General features: G+C 31.1%; 1 protein-coding gene across 2 annotated transcripts in view; it reads left to right on the plus strand.

Moving 5' to 3' along the window:
* LOC143233151 (protein turtle-like) overlaps nucleotides 1–23,184 on the plus strand; it is a 124,656-nt gene that overhangs the window by 74,430 nt on the left and 27,042 nt on the right. For both annotated transcript variants that reach the window (XM_076469095.1, XM_076469094.1), the window contains exons 2-4: nucleotides 14,021–14,359; nucleotides 16,623–16,733; nucleotides 20,775–20,978. In XM_076469095.1, the coding sequence (XP_076325210.1) occupies nucleotides 14,021–14,359; nucleotides 16,623–16,733; nucleotides 20,775–20,978 (654 nt within the window). The remainder of the gene's footprint in view (nucleotides 1–14,020; nucleotides 14,360–16,622; nucleotides 16,734–20,774; nucleotides 20,979–23,184) is intronic.

Raw genomic sequence — 23,184 nt, forward strand, 5'->3', positions numbered from 1 at the left:
CCTGAGAGCTTATAATGAAAACATGTTGGGAGACTATATTTGGGGGCTGATACGTGAAAGTGATTTACATTACAGTCACAAATCTGGAAAAACTACTCACTTCTAAACATTTTTTTCATTTTTGTATAACTTTAGTATAAATACATGTAAATCTTGATTCGTATGTTGTTTTATTCAGACCTTATGTAAATGAAAATGTGCAAATTTGCCCGTTTTTACACAAAAAACATGTTAATTTCTAAATTTCATTATCCAGGTCACAAAAGCAAAATTTGAAGAGATAATGGCCATTTTCTGTACTTTTACAACATAAGCAATTAAGAAATAACACATACTATCCAGGAACAAAATTTGTGTGACATAGTTTTATTAAGGACAGAACTAAGATTTTATTTTTAATCAAGAATATATCAAAAATAAGTTTGGACGAAGTACAAAGAAAGTTAAAAAAGTATAAAAACCTACTTATTTTTTTATGTTACATTATGGTAATCAATGGTGATAAATATATGTTAAAAATAAATAACTTATATTAGGAAAGAAAGTCTAACTTGCTGTGCAAATATGAAAAGAATGTAAAATCAGAAATTTGTCAGAGAAGAATGTAAAATATTAGGACATAATTGGTTTCGATACACTTCGTAATGTTTATATGAGACAACATTTAGCTGGTAATTATTTTAAATCGTAAAGTCATTTGATACGTCATAACATACAAACATACGATTTAAACGTAAAAATTTAGAATAAATAAACAATACTAAATATATGAAAAGTAAAAAACCCATTCGATTGAAACCATAGCGGTAAAATTGTTTGAATAAAATTGTTTTATATCAGGGTTCATATAACCAATATAATCCACGGAAAAAAGTTAATTTCGGTAGGCTTAACAAATGTTATTAAAATCACATTCCACTCCAGGCTTTTTTTTATCATACATATGTATTGTTACAAGAAACATGAAGGAAACGGTTTATCCAATTATAGCTTAGTATGTTATAATATGCTCAGTGAGAGCTGTTTGAACACGTTTGTTTTTATTATATTTCAGTTATGATCACGCATGACGAAAAAACAGTCAATTAAATAAAAACTTAAACTATAGGGAAAATATTTCTAAAGCCAATTCACATCAGCTAATCTTTTTATTTCACTAATTTTATAATTGTATTTTTAATAAAACTATACTTTAGATATTTTTCCTATTAATGTTTTTAGACATTATTCACCAAAACATTCAAATCAAAACGTCTGATGTTTTGTGCTATTCTATTTAATATTCCGATTACTCCAGTTTTTAGCATCAATATCTGGTTGAGTTCTATAATATTTACCTACATACATTTACATTGCATAAATTCTTAATTTACCTAAGTGGCAGTATGGATTTGCAACATAAATACATATTGTTATCATTTAGGAGCGTAGTTTCGTGTTTAAGTATTCTAATGTTATTTAGCTTACGTTGTATATGAGTGGATTAAAAACAGTAATTTCCTCCTTGTGTTGCAATCAAGTAGAAGTGCACTTTTACGATAATCTTTTATGTACATTAGTGTAAGCTGGCAAAATATTATTTAGAATACATGCGTATATTTATATCTTTTTCTCTTCTGTTTCTTTGCAACTAAAGATGTTAAAATAAAAGTGAATAGAGTTCAGCAACAAAAGGCAACAGATCCTTAGTTGGTATTATATATAATATTTTTCAACAAACTGACTAAAATTGTAGCACAGTTCAGATAAAGAGACCAAAAGGCGAAATATACAATAGAAACGATATCTTTCCACAGAAACAGTGAAAACATTTTATCAAAGATAACTGAAGTCCCGTAGAAAACATCCCACAGAGAACAACTATCATTTATTGGTTGTAGTTCTTGATTAATGGCATATTTACTTAAATATTCCAGTACTAAAATAGCGCGAATCTTGGCACTTTAGCTCTTTCGTAGGAGATAAAAATTTCTTTATAACAATATTAAAATATGCTATTGTATCCCATAACGTTTATACACACCTAACTTTTGCATGGACTTAATAAATATAAAATTATTCAAGTTTTCTCTTTATATTGCCAAGGAAATTCAATAATAAGCATTCTCTAGTCACGAAATTTAACTTGGTAATTGTGTGATATTTGGAGCACAAAAAGATAATATGATGCCAAAGAAATACATTATAAATAAAACTAACTTATATTATATAATTCAAAATTAAATACCGTGGCAGTTTCTAAGAGCATTATAAAGATATTGTTTCTCTTATTTTCTACATACAGAGAAAAGTATCCACTGCTTGTAATTGGCGCTTCTTTATTTAGTGCGCATCACAAAAGCACATTGCCTGTCTATCATACACATCGATACAACCCAACGCAATAATATGAAAAGAATATTTTTGAAAAATCTTTACCATTTTTACTAGCAATAAGCCAACACTAGTGATCTTTCGACAGATTATCAATAAAATATTCCTCTAATAAATGTTGAAGAAACGGATAAAAATATTCATATCATTAACATGTATAAACTACAAATATTATTAATACTCTTCCTAAGTACTTCAGTGGTAGTTTATGGGTTCACAAAACTAAGAGCCAAAGTTTAATTCCTGTGGTGTACAGAGAGCAGACAGCCAATTGTATAGCTTTCCATCAAAGATATGACAACATTTTAATGTTCACTTAATTATATAAACAAGTAAAACATATATCGAAATATAAAATACAGTTTGCACTGTATGGTTTCAAGTATCTGCTCTTTCTGTACCCCTAAGTCTAAAACCCATTATAAATATTCTTCATTTAAATTACGAGAAATATACTATCAACAGCAGTTTCACATATGTCGTAAACTCGAGTAAATTCTACGTCACAATCAAGGAAACAAAAGTCGGAATCCGAAGAACAAATTAATAGTTATGAAAATATTCCTCAGTATCCGAGTGAAACAGATTGCATTATTTCTACTTGCAGAAAACTCTTTTTACCTCTGGTTCCAGACGCTTTTTTAATTATCTTGTTACTTCTTTGCCTTAAGTGTTTTTAGCGCCTCATATTACGTTTGCTACACTTACAGATTTCAAACACGGATCGATTACTTGCGAAAGAACTTCGCCGTGGTACCAAAGCAGCTTCCTCTATCAAAACTAGGATGTGACTTACAGGTTAACTCCTGACTAGCTCCCGAGTAACTGTAAATTTATGCTTACTGTTCACTAGCTGATGCTGGCTATGATATCGACGTTTGTTTCCTTACTAAGAACGGTGACTCAGAATGACGGTTTCGCTCTCTTCCATCGTGATAGTCGGATTTTTACACCGTTAAGTTTCTCCACTATTGACGGCAACTTTATGGCTGTAAACTCGACGCACAATGGCACTTCTATGCCCACTCTTCATTTGTTGAAAATACTGAGTAGAAACCCTCGAGTTTCATTATGTAGTGAATTACGCATACACACACATGAACACTTGACGACAAGTTACAAATGGACCCTTCTACACGTAATCTACACTAAAGTTCGTTACTAAATAGCTGTATTTGGGTATTTCTTGCCCTTTGAATTGTTACATGGTAGAAAGATTTGTATTTACCCCACTAATGGAATATTGATATGGATGGAGGCTGAACATCAGTTATTGATTTTCACATAAATTCTCAAAGCTTGATCTGATGACATATTTTATTCTGTGGTTTTTTTTAAGTTGTAGCCTTATCTGTTTTGTATAAATTAATGTTAGTTTCTCTAATGAAGACTAGTTCTATCCGTGAAATGTAACATACAATAGTGATTATCGAGTCGCACTTTCAGGAGAATAGGATAAAAATCATAGCCTTCAAAAGTTTTAGTACAATGTTTAGTCTATCATCCGTTTAATTAACACAGATTTAAGTATATACTATCTGAATCATTTCGGCATTCACTTCATCCCAAACCTAAATAATTCATTAAACAATATCTTACTATATATCCTTAGGTTATGATGCTAGCTATTTTACAACTCACAAATGTGCAACAGACTTCTTGTGCTAGTTCAAAAGGTTATATCAGTTGTAGCCGAAAAACGATGTTGACCACAATGTGAGACGAAGTTCTTTGTAATAAATAACAATAAACTTACTACTATCGCAAAACACTGTATTGTTATTCTTAAAGTGGACTAATAAGTATATTTGTATTTACTACTATCGCACAACACTGTATTGTTATTCTTAAAGTGGACTAATAAGTATATTTGTATTTACTACTATCGCACAACACTGTATTGTTATTCTTAAAGTGGACTAATAAGTATATTTGTATTTACTACTATCGCACAACACTGTATTGTTATTCTTAAAGTGGACTAATAAGTATATTTGTATTTACTACTATCGCACAACACTGTATTGTTATTCTTAAAGTGGACTAATAAGTATATTTGTATTTACTACTATCGCACAACACTGTATTGTTATTCTTAAAGTGGACTAATAAGTATATTTGTATTTACTACTATCGCACAACACTGTATTGTTATTCTTAAAGTGGACTAATAAGTATATTTGTATTGTCTCTGGCCAATCTATGTAGCACACGATTGTTTACAAATGCATCTGAACATTTAGCAAAGCCAACCAGTGGCTTAGCAAAAAACTTGAAGGGTTAAAACGTCCCAAATCATGTTTCGATACCTGTAGAGAACACCATACAGAAAGTTTATTGGGCCACTTTTCGATTAACAAACAAACAACAAACTTAGAGTAAATCTTATTTCTTTACTTCGTGGTTTAATTTGCTTACTTGTTTTCTTTTGAATATTCGAACAAAACTACTCGAGGATTATCTGCGACAGCCGTCTCTAAGTTTGAGCTGTTAAACTACATGGTGTTCGGAAAGTTACTGTGCAGTTTTGTCTGTTAATAAATATATAAGTGCACAGGGTGTTCGGAAAGTCTTGGTTTGAAAGATTTGATTGTAACCCTTATAACAAGCATGCCCTCGGTCCTAAAGTGGGAAGAAAACTTTTTTCGGGCAACGAGGTGGAAATGAGAGCCCTCTCTGATCTATGTTCTAACGCTAACTACTAGGCCACATTTGGACTTCATGATTTAGTGATCGTAACTGTGAGAGTATTATAATACGTTCCAATGCTTATGAAACTTCACACTAGTACTACACTAGGTGAAAGTTTCCAAATTAAATGCAAGTTATCCCCTTAATTTTACTTGAAAATTACGAAATTATCGAAATTTAAATGAAACGCAAAATCGTTTGCACTGCAAAAACAGACCAAACACGTAAGATTTATTACTAGTATTTTTTTATAGTTCTTATGCAAGTGTTTCAGGTATGCATTATAATACTCTATAGATATATTATTATTAGATTCTTATCCAAGTCAATTATAAAAGATAATAAAATTTTATTTAATTCAACATACTGAAAAGAAACAATTTCAAAATTGCGAATTTCCTATACTTCCTAAAGTATATTGTCTATCTTCTTCAAATGTATTTATTGTCCAATACCTTACTTGTCATGTTTTGGTACAATGACGTCATAAAATGTCAATAAAATCACGAAAACATTTGTCAAGAATACAAGGTTTAATGTTCAAAGTCACTTATGTGTTTATGTGCAATATGTTAAAAGTGTACTCCAGCGTATTTCATCTATAATTTTCTATAGAAAAGGTCCAGGATATTTCACTCAAAGAGTTTGTTTTTTTTTTCTGTAGAGAAACGTAGTTACAGTCCATGTCTCCACGTCTGGTCATGAAAAAATATGATGGATTTACATGATGTGAAAATAATTTAATATATTAATAGGTGACGTTTCAGTCTTCTTTAAACATACATTCATACTGTCGAAGGTGTTTTAAAAACGAAATCATCAATCACACAGAGAATATCACTTGGTTTGATTAATACTATGCTCGTCGGTGACGTTGTACAATACCTCTAACAAAGAAGATATTATTACAACACTATGACGCTATAAAAAAACGAACTATACAAAAGTTATACATGATAAATAGAACTTAAAATATTGTGATAGATCCCGTGATTATATGAAAATATAATGTTGATGAAATTAAAGAACATCCATCTAATCCATGCGGATGAAACACCCTTGTTTATGATTTAGTCTAATTGCAAGTTTTTCCCCTTTGTACCGTATCAATCATTATATAATGAAGTATTTGATATTATATCCAGGGGCCTTTATACAACTATTTTATGTGACTGAGAAGTTCCCAAATTTTGTAGCCTAGACGGAGGTCTGTTTGTCCGATATATAATTTTTTTGTCCCCTGCTGGTGGACTTAGCAGATAGCTTGATGTGACTTTGGTATAAGAAAACACATTATTTGCCCACAGTATAGTATATCTGTCATTGAAATATTCAAGTGAAATACTGTCGAATGTCCAAGGAGAACTTAAACGCCTCTAAGTATTTACAAATGACACGTCTAGGTCTACACCTTTGAGTCCCCAAGTGAGTTTTGTTTCTGAATGGTGGACGGAGGAAAACACTCGTACTTAAAACTTACGAAGATTTATATTGTGTTGGTAGGTTATTAAAGAATAATCACACAAAAAGATATTGGTGTAAGGATCTACTATAAGTAGCTTCATGATGATGTGTTTGACTTGTTCTGTTTCCAAAATATATTTTAATTATATTACATTTATTAGGTCTAGTTATGTCCTATCTGACGATTGTGCATTCTTACAAAATTCGTGCAACGTGTTCTTCATTGCAACAGAAGCTTGCTCGTAAGACTGCCATTTCCTAAGCACACTATTTGCCGCTGATTGATTAAAATAAACTATTTAGTGCACATTAACGAGAGTGTCTCAGTGCTTCAAAATATGGCGGAATGTCATATCCTCGTGACTCCGTACCATCTTGTTCCAGTTTCTGGAGAAAGTATTTCTGTTTGGTACAAATGGTCCAAAACATTGCTATAATAATAAGCATGATTTACGCTTTTAATCCTAGCCTGACCTTGATACAAGACCTGGAGTGAATCATGAAATTTTCAAAACTCTTTTGTAAGATGTCAAATACCACTTAGCACAAAATTTCCTACAATTGTTATGGTATAGATCAGGTTTGCCACGTGTCACTCCGTTTCTTCCTGACAAGGTACCTTTCGAGCTATTTTATATAGTCTCACTTTCCTTGATTTTGATGTGAAACAATTTATATTGATATGACTTGTTTCGTTTTTCAAGATTTTTTCATTATATCCCGTACTGTTGTCTCGGACATTTGGACAATTTAGATATTTAGTTTTGCATCCATAAATTCTCATATGTTACAAAACGTCACAATTCGATACGGCCTGTTGCAGGTCTCTTTCTGGAAGGTTTGTATATCCCAAGTTGATCCATATACATTTTGTATATATCGTGTAATAATTTCGTATTAAGAATGTACAATTGTGTTGCATCAGAAAGGCTGTTACACACTCACTACAAAATCAGTCAATTTTTGTGGCATCGCAATGCTTAATGCAAACACGTAGTTGTGGTAAGTTGTGTACCACTTCGACTATATAACAGCTGTGGTTTCCAAGTGACTTTCTGATTTGAATTTTCAAAATAATTTTAACCTAAAGTACTTAACCATCTGTATAAAAACTACATTAGGCAATAACAGCTACTCGTAAAATAAAGTATTGCAATTCCTAAAGATCTGTATGTAAAGCGTATATTGAAATTTTTAACAATAGTTTTAGTGTCGGCATATAAATGTATTAAACAAATGCTTATGATGTCGTACAATAAACAGATTATTAATCAAATAAACAATATACTTGACAACGCAATTCACTTATTTTGTATTGAGACAAACGTGTGTAAAAGTGAAAAAAATTAGATATTTTTATCTGTGTTTGATAATTAACAAATTTGCTTCTATATTTTGCTCTATTTTCTAGGTAGCTTTTCTTTTAAACTTTGACAATTTATAATCACCTAGTCATTATAGGACATATTTATCATTCCAATAAATTATCATTATTGTCATTGTTTTATTATGCACACCAATCATATATGTATATATATAGTGTTAGAAATAATTATAGAAACACTTTAACACTTCATACATATATAGGAGTCACAAGCACTGAGTATCATTGCACCTACATGACTAATTTGTCATTAATCCAACATATTTGTGTAGAAAATACAAAAAAGTGTAATTAGTTTTATCACACACTAGTATTTTGTATTTCTGTTTTTTTTTAGTCTTACGTTTATCAAAGAAATATTCTTCTTTCTGCCGTGGAGACGTTATAATAGTACGTTGGTAACTATTCGTTGGTAACAGAGTTCCTTAGTTACCTTTTGATCTCCTAAGTTCCAATGTAAGCTAGTATATCTTTAATAATTTTTCATATCAGAGCTCAGTTCAGACGTAGCCATTGCTATGAATATTTCATTCTCATATTTTTATCTTCCAAGTATCGTTTCGTAACACTTGCTTCACTTTCTTGCTGGAAGATACATCTTTGCCTAACGGCTCTTTTTTCTGATTGACCAATTGGACGGATAAACATTTTTTTGTATTTCTTAGTAGTCAGGGTATTATTAGTTGTGTTTGGACTTCAAACACGGCCTGCTTAAATGCAACCCAAGCTAGCTCTGGATCCTGCATGTTTTTCTATGAATATTGTACGTTGAACGTCATAGCGCAAAATTTTCTCATCCCATTGGTTGGAATTTCAGTTTTTTTGGTTTAGCTAATGTTTTTTTTTTTAGTAAAGCTTTGATTTTAATGTTTCTCGTGTAACTATTGTATTTTGCACTACCATAGATATGCTTTGATATTCAGCGAGTTGAATTGGTTCTACCGATTAATATTTAAGTTCATTGAATTTTTTATATCAGTATCAGTGGCGCTACGTAAAATTTTAAAAATCAAGTTGCTACTCCCTATTTCCTTCATACAGTGCTGATAGTAGTGCGAGGAATTCACTCTGTTGGACTTCAGATGCTCTGTATACTTGTTTATAAACAGAAGTAAATTGTTGATCATACGTATCTTGGTCCACATAGAGGACGAAAAAACAGGGCACTGAAGTTTAGGAATTCTATCAGGTCGAATCTGTGGTTTAAATTTATCTAGAAATATATTAATGATTAAATTAACTTAGTATTTCGAAAGTTATTTTTAATCTTGAAGTATTGTTCAACCTGCAGTTTGAACAACATGTGTTATTGAGTTATACTAGATTCCAGAATTCCACTCAGAATTTTACTCAGTATTGAGTAAAACTAAGAAAATTAACTTTAGGTTCTAACTTTTTGTTCGATTATTCTTAAGTACAAAACTGTACAATAGACTCGCTGTACTCTGTCTACAACGGGTATGAAAACCCGATTTTTAGCGTCGTAAGTCTAAAGACTCGCCGTTGCGACAATGCCAGGATATGAGAAGTTTTATTTGGATCAGTTACAAAAACTCCTATTCATAATTAATTCATTTCTTTTGCAGTTAATATATAAATTATGTAAAATATTTTAAATGAACTTTTGTCTAATATAAAAAATATTTTACTGAAAGATTAAAGTAATTGAACTGAATGTACTTTAGTGTCGCGTCTATTTCAGCTTCTGCTAAAACAATAAAATTACTTAATACCATTACTACAGTCATAACTGGCAAAAAAATATTCCTTTTTTAACACGTATGTATTATTTCATGTAAGTCTAAGGGAACGTGTGCCCATCATTCTTCCAAATACACCTATTAGATTAATAGCTTCATACGTTTGGTTATGTAGTACATGTCTCATTTACACATAAATAGAGAATTTGGGGAGATCTATCTTCTAACTACACGAAACATTTGAAAGTTATACTGTGTTTTCTGCAGCGTAAGTGAGATGTAATATTCGAATCAGACATTCGACATGAGTAGTGATTTTTTTTGCCGCTAAGCTCATTTAAACTTTTGATAGAACATTACACTGTGTTATATATATCTATATAGGTGTATGTGTGGTGTCAAAGAAAACTTATTTTAGTATCACAAACAGGAAGTGCAACATAAAAATCAATATAACATGGTAATACCAGTACGGTTCTGGTTGTTGTAATACTAATAATGTCTCACATGGTTTGCCTAATGTAGGAGATTTAGGTTAGTTCTAAATAAATACATACGACCCTAATAACGTAAGTCAATCTTCCTAAGTATATATATATATATCAATCTTCCTAAGTATATATATATATATGATAAATATATTAAACATTATAAAAAATAATAATGCTTCAAGTAATTTTAAAGACAGAATGAAGTGTGCCTTTACTTACAAGGCATATAAAAACTAGTTGCTTGGTTAATTTTTAATTCCTCCTATATCCCAAGAAGGGGTTGACAAGTCTAAACACAAAATTTTACATGATTCATCTAACAACACCTAGTGACCACAAAAGCGTGTCAATACGTTTCAACAGTTTAGCGATATGAAGTTAAAGCATTTCATTTACAAATCTTCAAAGAATAGTCTTCTAGAGTTAAATCTCAAATCTTTAAAGGATAGTCTTTTAGAGTTGAATCTCAAATCTTCAAAGGATAGTATTCCAAAGTTAAATCTCAAATAGAAAGCATTGCTGTATTCCTTCTTTGATGCAATTCATTTTGTGTCTAAGAAACTGGTACATCTTGACAGCACAAATAATACAAACTACAAAGAAATTTAACATAGTTGTATCTCAGCACCAGTTAGTTACTTTAGTGTTTGAGGTATATACAACATAACAAATTAGGGAAGTTATAGAATTGAATTCACTTAGTCAAAACCTCCTTTAGGTTTAGCATTCAATGTTTTGTTTTATTTTACTTATTCAACGTTACGGTTTTATTCCTCTCTCAGAATCATACATTTCTTTTTTTATGTGGCTTAGCATGGTCAAGTGGTTAGGGTGCTCGACTCGTAATCTGAGGGTCGCGAACTCAAAACACTAAACATGCTCGACCTTTCAGCCGTGGGGGCGTTATAATGTTCGGTCAATCCCACTATTCGTTGGTAAAAAGTGTAGCCCAAGAGATAGCGGTGAATGGTGATACTAGCTGACTTCACTCTAGTCTTACACTGCTAAATTAGAGATGACTACTGTAAATAACCCTCGTGTAGCTTTGCGCGAAATTGAAAACAAACATTTATTTATTATTATATTTTCCATAATTTTATTTTGCGAGCACTAATGACAATATTTCCTTGGATATGGGTGGTTATTTTAAGAAATACGTGAAACGAAAAACAATATTCAGATGATAATTTGCGTTTACTCAATAAATAGATAAAAAAGGGCGAAGAAGAAACACTGAAAAGTTACATCTACCACTTGGACAATAAACTGTTTTAATGATTTTTACTCTGACGGTTACTTATTTTTAGCTTGACACTTTCATAAACTAAATTCAATGTCGAGCCAAAGGAAAATATTTAATATACTTAACAGTTATTAATAGTGAATCAACTTAATTTTTATATTTGTCATTTTGCTTTTAGGCTTAGGAATCTTTATATTTAGTTTAGTCTGTAAAGTATTACAAACTATAGTCTACAGATAAAGCGAACAATCCCACTGAGATTTTAAGGATTTTTATTAACTATTTATACGCTAATTCGCCTGGCGCCTACTACATTAATGGTTGCTTAGTCCTAACCACGTCATGTGGCACATACAAAACGTAAAAAATGTTGAAGCTAATCCCTATAATTATGTATCAATTCAGTGGTTTCAGCCAATTATTTTAACTAGTTATTTTCCATGATAATTGTTATATGTAAAATTAAATACTAAATGTAATTCAATATAATATCCAGACCCCGCTGGTAGAGTTTTGCTAATAATATCCTTCACATGTTTCTTATGTTCTCCTGCAGTAGTCAATATTTTCTAAGTGATCCACTAAGAAGAACTCGGAAAGTGATAGGTTAGGAATCGTGTTGTCCCAGTAAACCATTTTCTTGGTTGTTTTTTGTTTGTTTTTGAAATTTCGCACAAAGCTACTCGAGGGCTATCTGTGCTAGCCGTCCCTAATTTAGCAGTGTAAGACTAGAGGGAAGGCAGCTAGTCATCACCACCCACCGCCAACTCTTGGGCTACTCTTTTACCAACGAATAGTGGGATTGACCGTAACATTATAACGCCCCCACGGCTGGGAGGGCGAGCATGTTTGGCGCGACTCGGGCGCGAACCCGCGACCCTCAGATTACGAAGCGCACGTCTTAACGCGCTAGGGCATGCCAGGCCATAAACCATTTTCTGCTAAACCACTTCCTCGGAAAAACTATTTTTACGAACTTTCAAATAATCAAAGTATAATATAATCGGGCTTTGCTATGTTGGAACTACACTCTAGCATATACGCCCAGCAGAATACCTTCAAATGCATCAACAAGAAGTTTTATTTTTTGTTTTGTTTTTTATCTTATCAAAGTAATTTTCACTACTGAGTTATCGCTTAAAACAAAATAGGGCCCAACCAGAGGAGTACCCAACTTCAAACACCACACCACTCGCTTAAAACAAAATGTGGTCCAACCAGAGAAGTACTCAGCTTCAAACACCACAACACTCGCTTAAAACAAAATAGGGCCCAACCAGAGAAGTACTCAGCTTCAAACACCACACCACTCGCTTAAAACAAAATGTGGTCCAACCAGAGAAGTACTCAACTTCAAACACCACACCACTTGCTTAAAACAAAATGTGGTCCAACCAGAGGAGTACCCAACTTCAAACACCACACCACTCGCTTAAAACAAAATGTGGTCCAACCAGAGGAGTACCCAGCTTTAAACACCACACCACCATTCGGAAGACAGCTAAGTAGCGGGTTTCTTCCTCCTATCTGGGAATTCTTTTATCCCAGTACTGTTCTGTCTTAAAACATAAAAATACACTTCATCATTGAAGAAAAAAAATTACCTTTTTACGCAACTTTTTTTATCCACATAATATATACACTGTTTGTTTTCTAGTTTATACACTAGGGATATTTGCGCTAGCCGTCCCTAATTTAGCAGTTTAAGACTAGAGGGAAGACAGCTAGTCATCACCACCCACCGCCACTCATCGCCAACTCTTGGGCTACTCTTTTACCAACGAATAGTGGGATAGACCGTCACATTATAGCGTCCCTACGGCTGATAGGGTGAGCATGTTTGGTACGACGGGGATTCGAACCTTCGACACTGTATGTAGATACTTTATACTAATGATATACACGTGTATTATATACTTTGGCCAAGTATACGTTATGTTTGTAAATACATGTATCTATTACATGCAATTACAAAAAGATTTTTTTTGCGCATGAATTTATTAACAATGATCAGTGTTAAATAATTAATTATTAATTTTATCATCACTATATTGTATCATGATCTTGTTTCTTAATCAGTTTAAAAAAGTTTCTCTTTTGTGTTTTTATCAGATAAATACGACTAAAAACAATGTTAATTATTATTTGAGAAATAAACGTTTTATTGTGTTGACACTTCGCATCCAATTTCAAATCAAGCTAACGACTATTCGGTTAGAATTCATTTTTGCCATCAATAACGTCAAAAATATGTTGATAAAAATAACATTAAACTTTTTTCAACAAATACTTCATGACTTAGCAATAAAATATTGCAATTATTAGTTACAAAAATATTTCATACACTTAAAACCTAATTCTTTTATTTCTGTTCCCTACGTTTGCAGATAAAGTATAATTAATTGTCACACGTTACGTTTTGGTTAAAATATCTAACAACGCAGAGGTTATTCAACCCAACTTTTATTGGACATAGGACCAAGTTTAGAAAATGGGATAGCAGAATACGTATGTTTTTATTCATCTGTGATTACATTTCAAATTTATTGGTTTTTTTACACAAACACGAAGTCTTACTTTCTATCAACTAAGTATGCATTTCACCTTTGAACATTCGAGCTCTTATAATTTTCATATTGTCATTGTTTTTTTTTCTTTTCTACACAAATCCTAGTACCTAGGGTAGAAATCTACGCACTAGAGGGACGAAGGGCAGACCTTCCATGTAACATCACAGCAGATCACCCAAATGACAAGATTTCTCTTGTTCTTTGGTACAACAACAAATCACCTTCGCCACTGTATAGCCTCGATTCCAGACGCGGAAACTTTGATCATGCTAGACATTGGAGAAGCGACCAGTTAGCATCTCGAGCAAATTTCCATGTCCATGCAAATCCTGCGTACCTTCAACTAGACCACGTGACTGCCAAAGATGAAAGTGTCTTTATATGCCGAGTGGACTTCGAAAATGCCAGAACTCGATATCAAGAAATTGGGCTGAATTTAATAGGTAACCCTTTTGTACATGTAAAGGCAATATATTCACAATGAATGGGTTCCTATGTTTTCAACCTATTTTCACGAGCAGAAGAAGAGACTAGTATATGTAACCTCTCTTGGTTCTTATTACAGTTAAAGATGGTCAGAGTTCAATATTTTCAATATGTGTCACTCTTTATTTTAATGTATTGTACTCGCACATAAAAGATGTAAGAATTCTGGTTTAACGTTAGCACTACAAAAAAAGTTATTTATTTGAAATTAAAAGGAAATCAGGTAATGTAATGAAAGAATTTTCCAATGTATAGGAAGATAACATTTCCAATAATCATCCAAAGTTCATGGTTCAAGAATTTATTTTCAATGCAAGACATTGGTGACCCTTTTACTAGAATAATTTGACAAATAAAGTAGGTAAAAACTTTTCACTATACAAAAAACAAATCTGTGCAAATCTGTTTTTGTACTACATTTATTGGTAAACTTATTCTGATTTACTAAAATTAAACTGAAAGTCAGTAATAATACCTACCAACAATTAACACATGTTATATTCTTGATAGAAGAAATAAAACTTTAAATAATATATAGCCTGTTCTTTGCATTTCTATGAACATAAGACGACACTTAATTCTAATAAATCAAAAAAAGTTAATATGGGATATCCATTTTGATCATCACTTGAGTTTAAATCTATAAAACTCTCCTCAGATAGTCAGAGATTTATGTTTGTTTTCTCTTCACGAATATTATTTATTTCATAAATATTTTTTCTTCTAACGTTTTGCTTTCTCTACATTTTTTCTATCTGTTTTTTAGCCATTTGAATTTTGTCTGTTTCTCTATAAATATATTTACAAAGCTTACGCAGTGTGCTTAAGTAAAAACATGAGCATAATTCATCATTTGTGATTTCTGTAGTAGGTTTGAAAGTGAAAAAAGCAAAAAAAAACAGTTGTTTAGTCTTCAAGAATCAAATTCCAATAGTATGAAACTTCTACTATACGTTTATAGTTGATATAGAGTGAAGACTAGAAGTTATTTTTCCATACTTTAAAACCGAGAAAAGGAAATGTGATACCGATTTCAACTTCCTCTTTCCCGTGAATAGATTCGTAGGGGTAATGAAAACAACACTTTACATTCACAGAATGTAAAGGAAAATTTGAAAAGTATTTAAATCTAACAAGCTAAGAATCCTGAATGTACAGCAAAACTATTTTAAACAGTAACAATAACAAATAATTAATACGTTTAGTCATTTAGCAGCTTCTTTCTTAACAGATCAATTTAAAAAAAACCTTATTAAACAAAAAGAGCACATTATGAACATTGCAACTACAAAACCTTTGCTGTATACCACAGCAAATGTGTTTTTTATTGGCATAATGACAATTAAATTCAAGCATTAATTATTTGCAATATTAGTAACTTCTCTTTTGTAATTTCATCCTTTGGCCTATGCGTGCAAACAAGAGTTAGGTTTTACTAGTACATGTTTTATGTACTAGTAAAATTAGCTCTACTTAACACTCGTTTTAAACTTTATAGTTCTGTCACTTATCCTTGAATCAATTTTGTTTGACAAAATGCGCTTTTCTGGGATACATCTGTAATCATACTCCAATAATCCCTTTCTTCAGAGGTTTAATTTTATTTTACCAGTCAATATTATCTCATATAACCGATATTCATTATTATGTGTTATGTATGAGATGAAAAATATTATGTTTTCATATGCAGCGTGAATCATATGGAAATAGAATTTTCAGCTAAATCAGTTAAGGAAAATGAAAGAGTATTTCAATATTATTATTAATAATCACAATCAGATAAACATATTAAACGCGAATGTAGAAGCGTTTCTTTTAAAGTAAATACCAACCAGCTAGCAAATTGAGTTTCTCGTAACTCAAAACAAACAGAAGAATTATAGAGTTGTTACCAAATATGTCTATCCTAGGAGTGTTAATAATGGCATATCAATCATACTCTTAATCTCACCACTACTACAAAGCTTTGGTGTGAACTGCTTAGGAGCAACGTTTACTTAAAACACTTAGTTTACTTAGCAGTTAATTAATATATATATAAACTCATTTAAAATATTTGAGGCTAGTTTAAAAATTATTTAGCACCATTTTTTCTAAAAAGTTGATGAAGAAATCTAAAATAGAGGTAGAATTGAATGATAAAAATAGTGATGAAATACTGGTACATTAGAAGATTGATAGGTATATATGTGTATTCAACTTCTATGGTTTTATTTCGAGTTCCACCAAGAAAACCGATAATTAGAGACGAAAATGGTGAAATCCAGCAAAGTCTAATCGGACCATATAATGAAGGAGATCCACTGATACTCGAATGTGAAGTAATTGGAGGTAAAGTTTGAAGTCACTTTCATAGATTAAAAACGATTTAGTCCACATTTTTATAAGTGAGCACAATAATTACATCTTTATTGCAATTAATCATTCCAAGACACTAAACTGATGAAAAAACTAAATACAACAGTGTATCAGAAAACAACATTGTGACCAGTCGAAGTTTATTTTTAATATGAATAACAAATCACGTCAGTCAGTAAGCCAGATATATATAAAACAATCAAGTAAAATCACTTGTGGAACATTTGATTGATTGAGCAAAGACCACTGTTTTCAGACTGTCGTCGTATGGATATATTATATCTTAAAACAATATGAACAGTTTTATTCTGTTTTGGATGTTGAAACTCGAGACCTTCTGTAGCAAAACGGTTTCACAGTGTAAATGTTTACAAAACCCACATTGTTAAAATATATTTTATTATCGGGACTTAAAACCTAGCTCGGGTAAGTAAAATGGATTTATATGTGATTTTATATGTTTAGCTGATGTCCTTTAACTAAAATACTTTTACCACTTGAACTTAAGAAATCAAGTTATTACTTTTATTTAGATTGTAAAAAAATTAAAACATGTAAATTATTTTGCAGCAGCGTGATAAACACCTTTGAACTATATAAAACACGTACTTTGGAGAGTATTAAGACGTCTTAATTTCCCATAACTGTGCTATAAAATGTTCTTGTGCTTCTTAATATTATATAGAAGTAATAAAGATTCATGACTGGTGTGAAAATGCGAAATATTATGGCTTTCTAGATAATGTTACCGAGAAAGAGAAAACTGAAAAAAATATTCAAAGTAAGGTAATAGTAAGAGTAATTAGTTTAAAAAAAAACATTAAAGTAAAAATAGTAAAAAACTAAATAAACTTATTTCAAACGTCAATTAATAACTTTTCCTTATACATTTATGTAAACAAATAGACTTAAAAGTAGACCAACTAGTATTTATTTTATAATAGTTTAATTACTAAAGTGTAGTTAAATCTATTTAGATTAAAATGGACTTCGCTGTAGCTAGGTGCTAATAAACTAAAACATTTTCTAGTATTATATTTTGAACGTATTCTAATGGTTCAGTGACAAAATTAGAAAATATTATTAATTAAGTTTTATACTATTGAGTTGCAACGTAGCTTTCTTATAATTATTAAACATGTTCAACAACAAAGCATTAAACTACAACAGTTGTAAACTAAACAACTGCAAGTATAAATTAATATCAAATGGATAATACAAATTAATGACAGTATTTATTTTATACAGCAGTAAGTATTCAAATGTACAACATTAAAATCAGAAATTCGATTCCCTTCGGTGGACTCAAATAGCCCTATATGGCTTTGCTATAAGGAAAACACAAACTCATTTTATATTTTCCATTTGTGTAGTTTATGAATTTGATTCTAGTTTTCGAATTCTGTCCTAACCTAATGTATAGCCCGGCATGACCAGATGGTTAAGCGCTCGACTCGTAAACTGAGGGTCGCAAGTTCGAATCCTCGTCACATCAAACACGCTCGCCCTTTCAGCCGTGGAGCATTATAATATCACGGTCAATCACTCTATTCGTTGATAAAAGAGTAGCCCACAAGTTGGCGGTGGGTGGTGATGAGTAGCTGCCTTTCCTCTAGTCTTACGCTGCTAAATTAGGGACGGCTAGTGTAGATAGTTCTCTTGTAGCTTAGTGCGAAATTCTAAAACAAACAAACAAAACGTCATGTATACAAAAGAGACTTCTTCTTTTTTGTTTTCTGCAGCATATTAGGAGATGAAATAAAACACCTAAACCTATTAGATACAACTTCAGACGTAACTTTAAATTATTGATTAAGATTCTACTTAAAGCAGTGAAATCAATTCGCTGCTAGAATCGGCGTGGCCAGGGGCGCTCCACCCGTATTCTGAGGGTCGCGTGTTCGAATCCCCGTCACACCAAACATGTTCGCTCTTTCAGTCGTGGGTACGTCATATGTTTCGGTCAATCCCACTATTTGTTTGTAAAAAATAACCCCATAGTTGGCGGTGGGTGGTGATGATGAGTTACCTTCCGTCTAATTTTACTAAATTAGAGACAGCTAGCGCAGATAGCCCTCATATAACTTTGCGCGAAATTCAAAAAATAAACAAACAATTCACTCGTATTTCGATTTTGTATGAATTTATTTTGCTATTGTTATTTCGAATAACTAAATCAGTAACGCGTTTCCCAAAATATTTTACAAGCCCTTACAACATACTAATGCAGTTATTGCCGAGGAAAGGGCATAAAACATGAGTTACATACTATTACCAGTGAAACATGCATCAGTGAAAAACAAACTTAGTAAGAAAAGGTATATAAATTATCAACATATTTAAAATTATGGCAATAACATAACGCACATTTCTATTAACTTATATTGACTAACTATGAAGGAAAATAACATAGTTCACAATCTCATTATCTCAAATTGACCAAGCTGCAGAATATACGATATAATATAACCACAACTTCTCACTGGCTGAGCTGCAATATATCTTTCTTAATTTAATGTAAACTTTCAATATACAAAATCCAAACTTCAGAAACAATAATATTATTAGTTCTATATAAGTGAGCTGATTAAGCTTCACATCTCGTGAGATCTAAGTTCAAAGTCTTAATTTGTGTTAACAAAGTAACATCTGAAAGTTTAATGCGTATTTCACGCATCGTGTTAGAGAAATTGAACATTGTAACATTACATTCATGAATACGCTTGAAAGCTATTAGAACTACTTTACATAATAAAATTCAAGTAAAATACTTAAAACATACTTTAACAATTAGATACTAGAAATATTATCTTGAGATCACACTTAATTGGTGCGCGAAAGTAACTTGAATTATCCATTGAATTAACAAAAAAATAAAAATAACAACTATTTAGAATACAAACGCACATTCTAGGGCCACCTGAACTGTATGTATTTAACACATTTTAATACTAAAGTTGAATATGTTGATTACCTTTTCAGTACCAAACTGGTATATTTTCATTACCTTATCACTTGAATGTATTAGATACCTTATCAATATCAAACTTCAAACTATTAGTTAACTTATCAAAACCATCTTCATTGTATTAGTTAACTTGCCGATACCAAACCTGAATGTGTTAGTTACCCAATCGACACGAAACTTGAATGTATTAGTTGCCTAATCGACACGAAACTTGAATGTATTAGTCGCCTAATCGACACCAAACTTGAAAATATTAGTTACTTTATCTATACCAAACTTGAATATATTAGTTACCTCATCAATACTAAATTTCAATGTATTAGTTAACTTATCAATTCCAAAATCTATGATAGTGTATTATGCTGCTTTGTCTATAACACTTCAAACTCGGTTTTTTTATACAAACTGTAAGTATTTGGTTTTTAAAGTAATTACAAAGTTTCATGTTCTAAAATATTTTAATGCAGCTCCATGTTTACTTCATTTAAGGAGAATACATAATATTCAAAAACGTAGTTTTCGCTCATCTCATTGCAAATTCATCTTACAAACTTTTCTTGATTGAACTAACAAAGCAAACGATCTTTGATGCACCAGCCGAGAGTCATAGATAATTCCATTTTATCATGATTTCATGAGAGTTGTAAATATATTATGTACTGTAAGAAATATTCAGAAAACGCGTTTTGTATAAAAAGTAAGTATTCTTTTTTCCTACTTGAATTAAGCAAAGACGGTAAGAAATATAAGATAAAGTGAATAAAATCTCAATATTTTACCCTCACTTATTAAGTAAACTTGATTTTCCAAAAGAATGTATCTCACTAAATTAATAAATCCTTAAAACATTTTTTTTTCTTTTTGGAAAAAAAAGTTTCATAGATTTGATATATGAATAAAATATGTATATATATATTTTTTTCTTTTTATGTTATTTATGTTGTAATAGAATATGATACATAAAAGTATTTCATAGATTTGAATCTGAACTTTTCCTTTTTATCTGATTTATGTTATAATGGAATATTATATATAAAATTTTGCAGGTAATCCTCAACCGAATGTGACTTGGTGGAGAGAATCTGTGCTTTTAGATGATACCTTCGAAGTCACATCTGATCTTATATCTCGAAATACGCTGAGAATCCCATCCTTACAACGTCATGATCTAATGGCAGCATTTACATGTGAAGCTTCCAACAACGGCTTCACGTTGCCTTCTTCTACTTCAATTACAGTAGATATGAATTGTAAGCCTTATTTTCTCAAATTTTGTATTTCCTCTGTATTTTGTATCAATAGCAAGGCTACGAAGGCTTTCGGCCAGAGTCTCTAATTTTGAACTACTTGTCAAAGGTGAGACAACCAGTCAGCTACACTCTAACATCCACCACGACGTTAAAGAAATAACTGTTTCTCTTATAACGCATCCACAGCTAATTTATAAGAAAACAGAACGTTATAGATGTAATTAGATTCAGATTACCTACTCAGTAATTAAATAGGGTAAATTGATATTTCCTTCTTATTTGACTTAATGTGTGCCAAGAAATAATAGGTCTTTGAAGGTTTTTAAATTTAATTATACATAAAAGTCGGTTATCGTTACATCGGTAACAAACTTCTACTGTTTTGTGATATAAATGACAATCACAGACACTTGCTCAATATGCCAGTCATCTAAACAACATAAACGTCGTTTTGAAAGGAAACTCAAATAGATTTCTTTCACTTTCTTTATATATTAGATTTACAAAAATAAATAATATTGGATCTTTTAGTATCACACATTCGCAAGTTAATAATAATCATGTTGTTAAGAGTACAACATTTATTAAGTATAACGTTATTTTGTGTTCAGAGTCTGTTGCGTATCGTATTTTATTATTATTATTATTGAGACCATATGTCAAAAGAAATTAGGTTAGCTTTGATAAACAGTTTTCCAAATAGGCCTATATTACCCATTCAATAGCTAATATCTTGAAAAGGATCTTAAAAATCATCGTATTTAAAACCACCATAAGTTTATTGAAGTTCAAAAGTAATTTAGAAAGATACTGTAATATTTTGAACATTTATCTTGAAAATTCTATAGATAAAAGATAAATACGAAAATGGAATGTGTGTATGCTTTAAGAGGAAGAAAGTAGAGAATCAGTCGAATTTTTAAATGTGACAATCAATGACATGGAAATAGTTAAAAATAGCAACTACTGACTCTAAGAAAAACTATAGAATAACATTTACGCAAATTATCTATTGATTAGTATTTACCAAAATATTTTGTTGAATAGTTTTTTTTTTATTGTAGGCCAATGAAACGGGAAATTATGTTCGATTCCTCTTGTTAAAAATTATTTAAATTAGTGTTAAAATGTTCTCAATGTTGATGATACATAGAATTCAGTTTCGAAGTGTTTTAATATTTCAATATTCATTTGAAATATTGTTGACATATAGATCTCACTTTTAAAAGTTTAATATTTTAATACTTGGCACGTTTTAATACAAGCTTTATGGAACTCGCTTTACATCGAGTGGAAAGCAGTCAACCAAGAACTGTTACAAAGACGCTAACGGTGCATGACGAGATGGTCTTACTTCAATCTGCATACCTCTTGTGTAAACAAAATATCGATTCCCCATACAATCAACGCGAAGGTCTTCAGGGGTTAATATGTGGGATGAATTAGTAAGACAGTGATTAAAAGCTACAATGATACAAGATTTCCAATTAATCTTCTACAAGTATATCTGACAACTTTGTTTAGATTATTTGAGAAAAGTTTCATTCCAGTAATTTTTACTTATTTTATTTTTCTTACCGTTTAAAGAGTGCTATATGTATATATGCTTATCTTAATAATTTCTATCAAATATATTAAATTTCCCACTGCACATTTATCCTATTTGTAATACTTTACTGTTTTATTAATGTTTTAGTACAGTTCTACTCGTTTATCCAGAGCAGAAATATAGGTATTGTGGTCCACGATCAAATATTTTAAAAATAAACCGATATATCTATTTTCGATTCAAACTACATACTAACGCGCTGAATACATAAATGTGTTTATGCACTGAGTTTAAATAACGTTTTAGTAAGCTTACATAACCTTTATAATCTTAAATGTGTTGAACACATTGGCCAGGCTTAATTTTGATGTTATTTTTATTAATTAATTTTATAATATACCCAACCCTGCCAGACTCATTTTAAAAAGACATGTTGGAGTTTTGTAAAAATTAAAATCCCGCAGGACGTGATTTTCTAATTACGTCATATCACTTAAAAAGTACGGTTTAAACATCGATAGTTAGTGAAGCAACCAAAATCGATAGGCCTATGTTTAAGATAATAATTATATCACAAAGTTTAAACCTAAAAATTAATTTATAGTACCGCCATGAGTTAAGACTAATTACAATACGTTTGAAACAAAGACACAAGGT

The sequence above is a fragment of the Tachypleus tridentatus genome, chromosome 12 (assembly GCF_004210375.1).
Source record: "Tachypleus tridentatus isolate NWPU-2018 chromosome 12, ASM421037v1, whole genome shotgun sequence".
In the NCBI taxonomy this organism is placed as follows: Eukaryota; Metazoa; Arthropoda; class Merostomata; order Xiphosura; family Limulidae; genus Tachypleus; species Tachypleus tridentatus.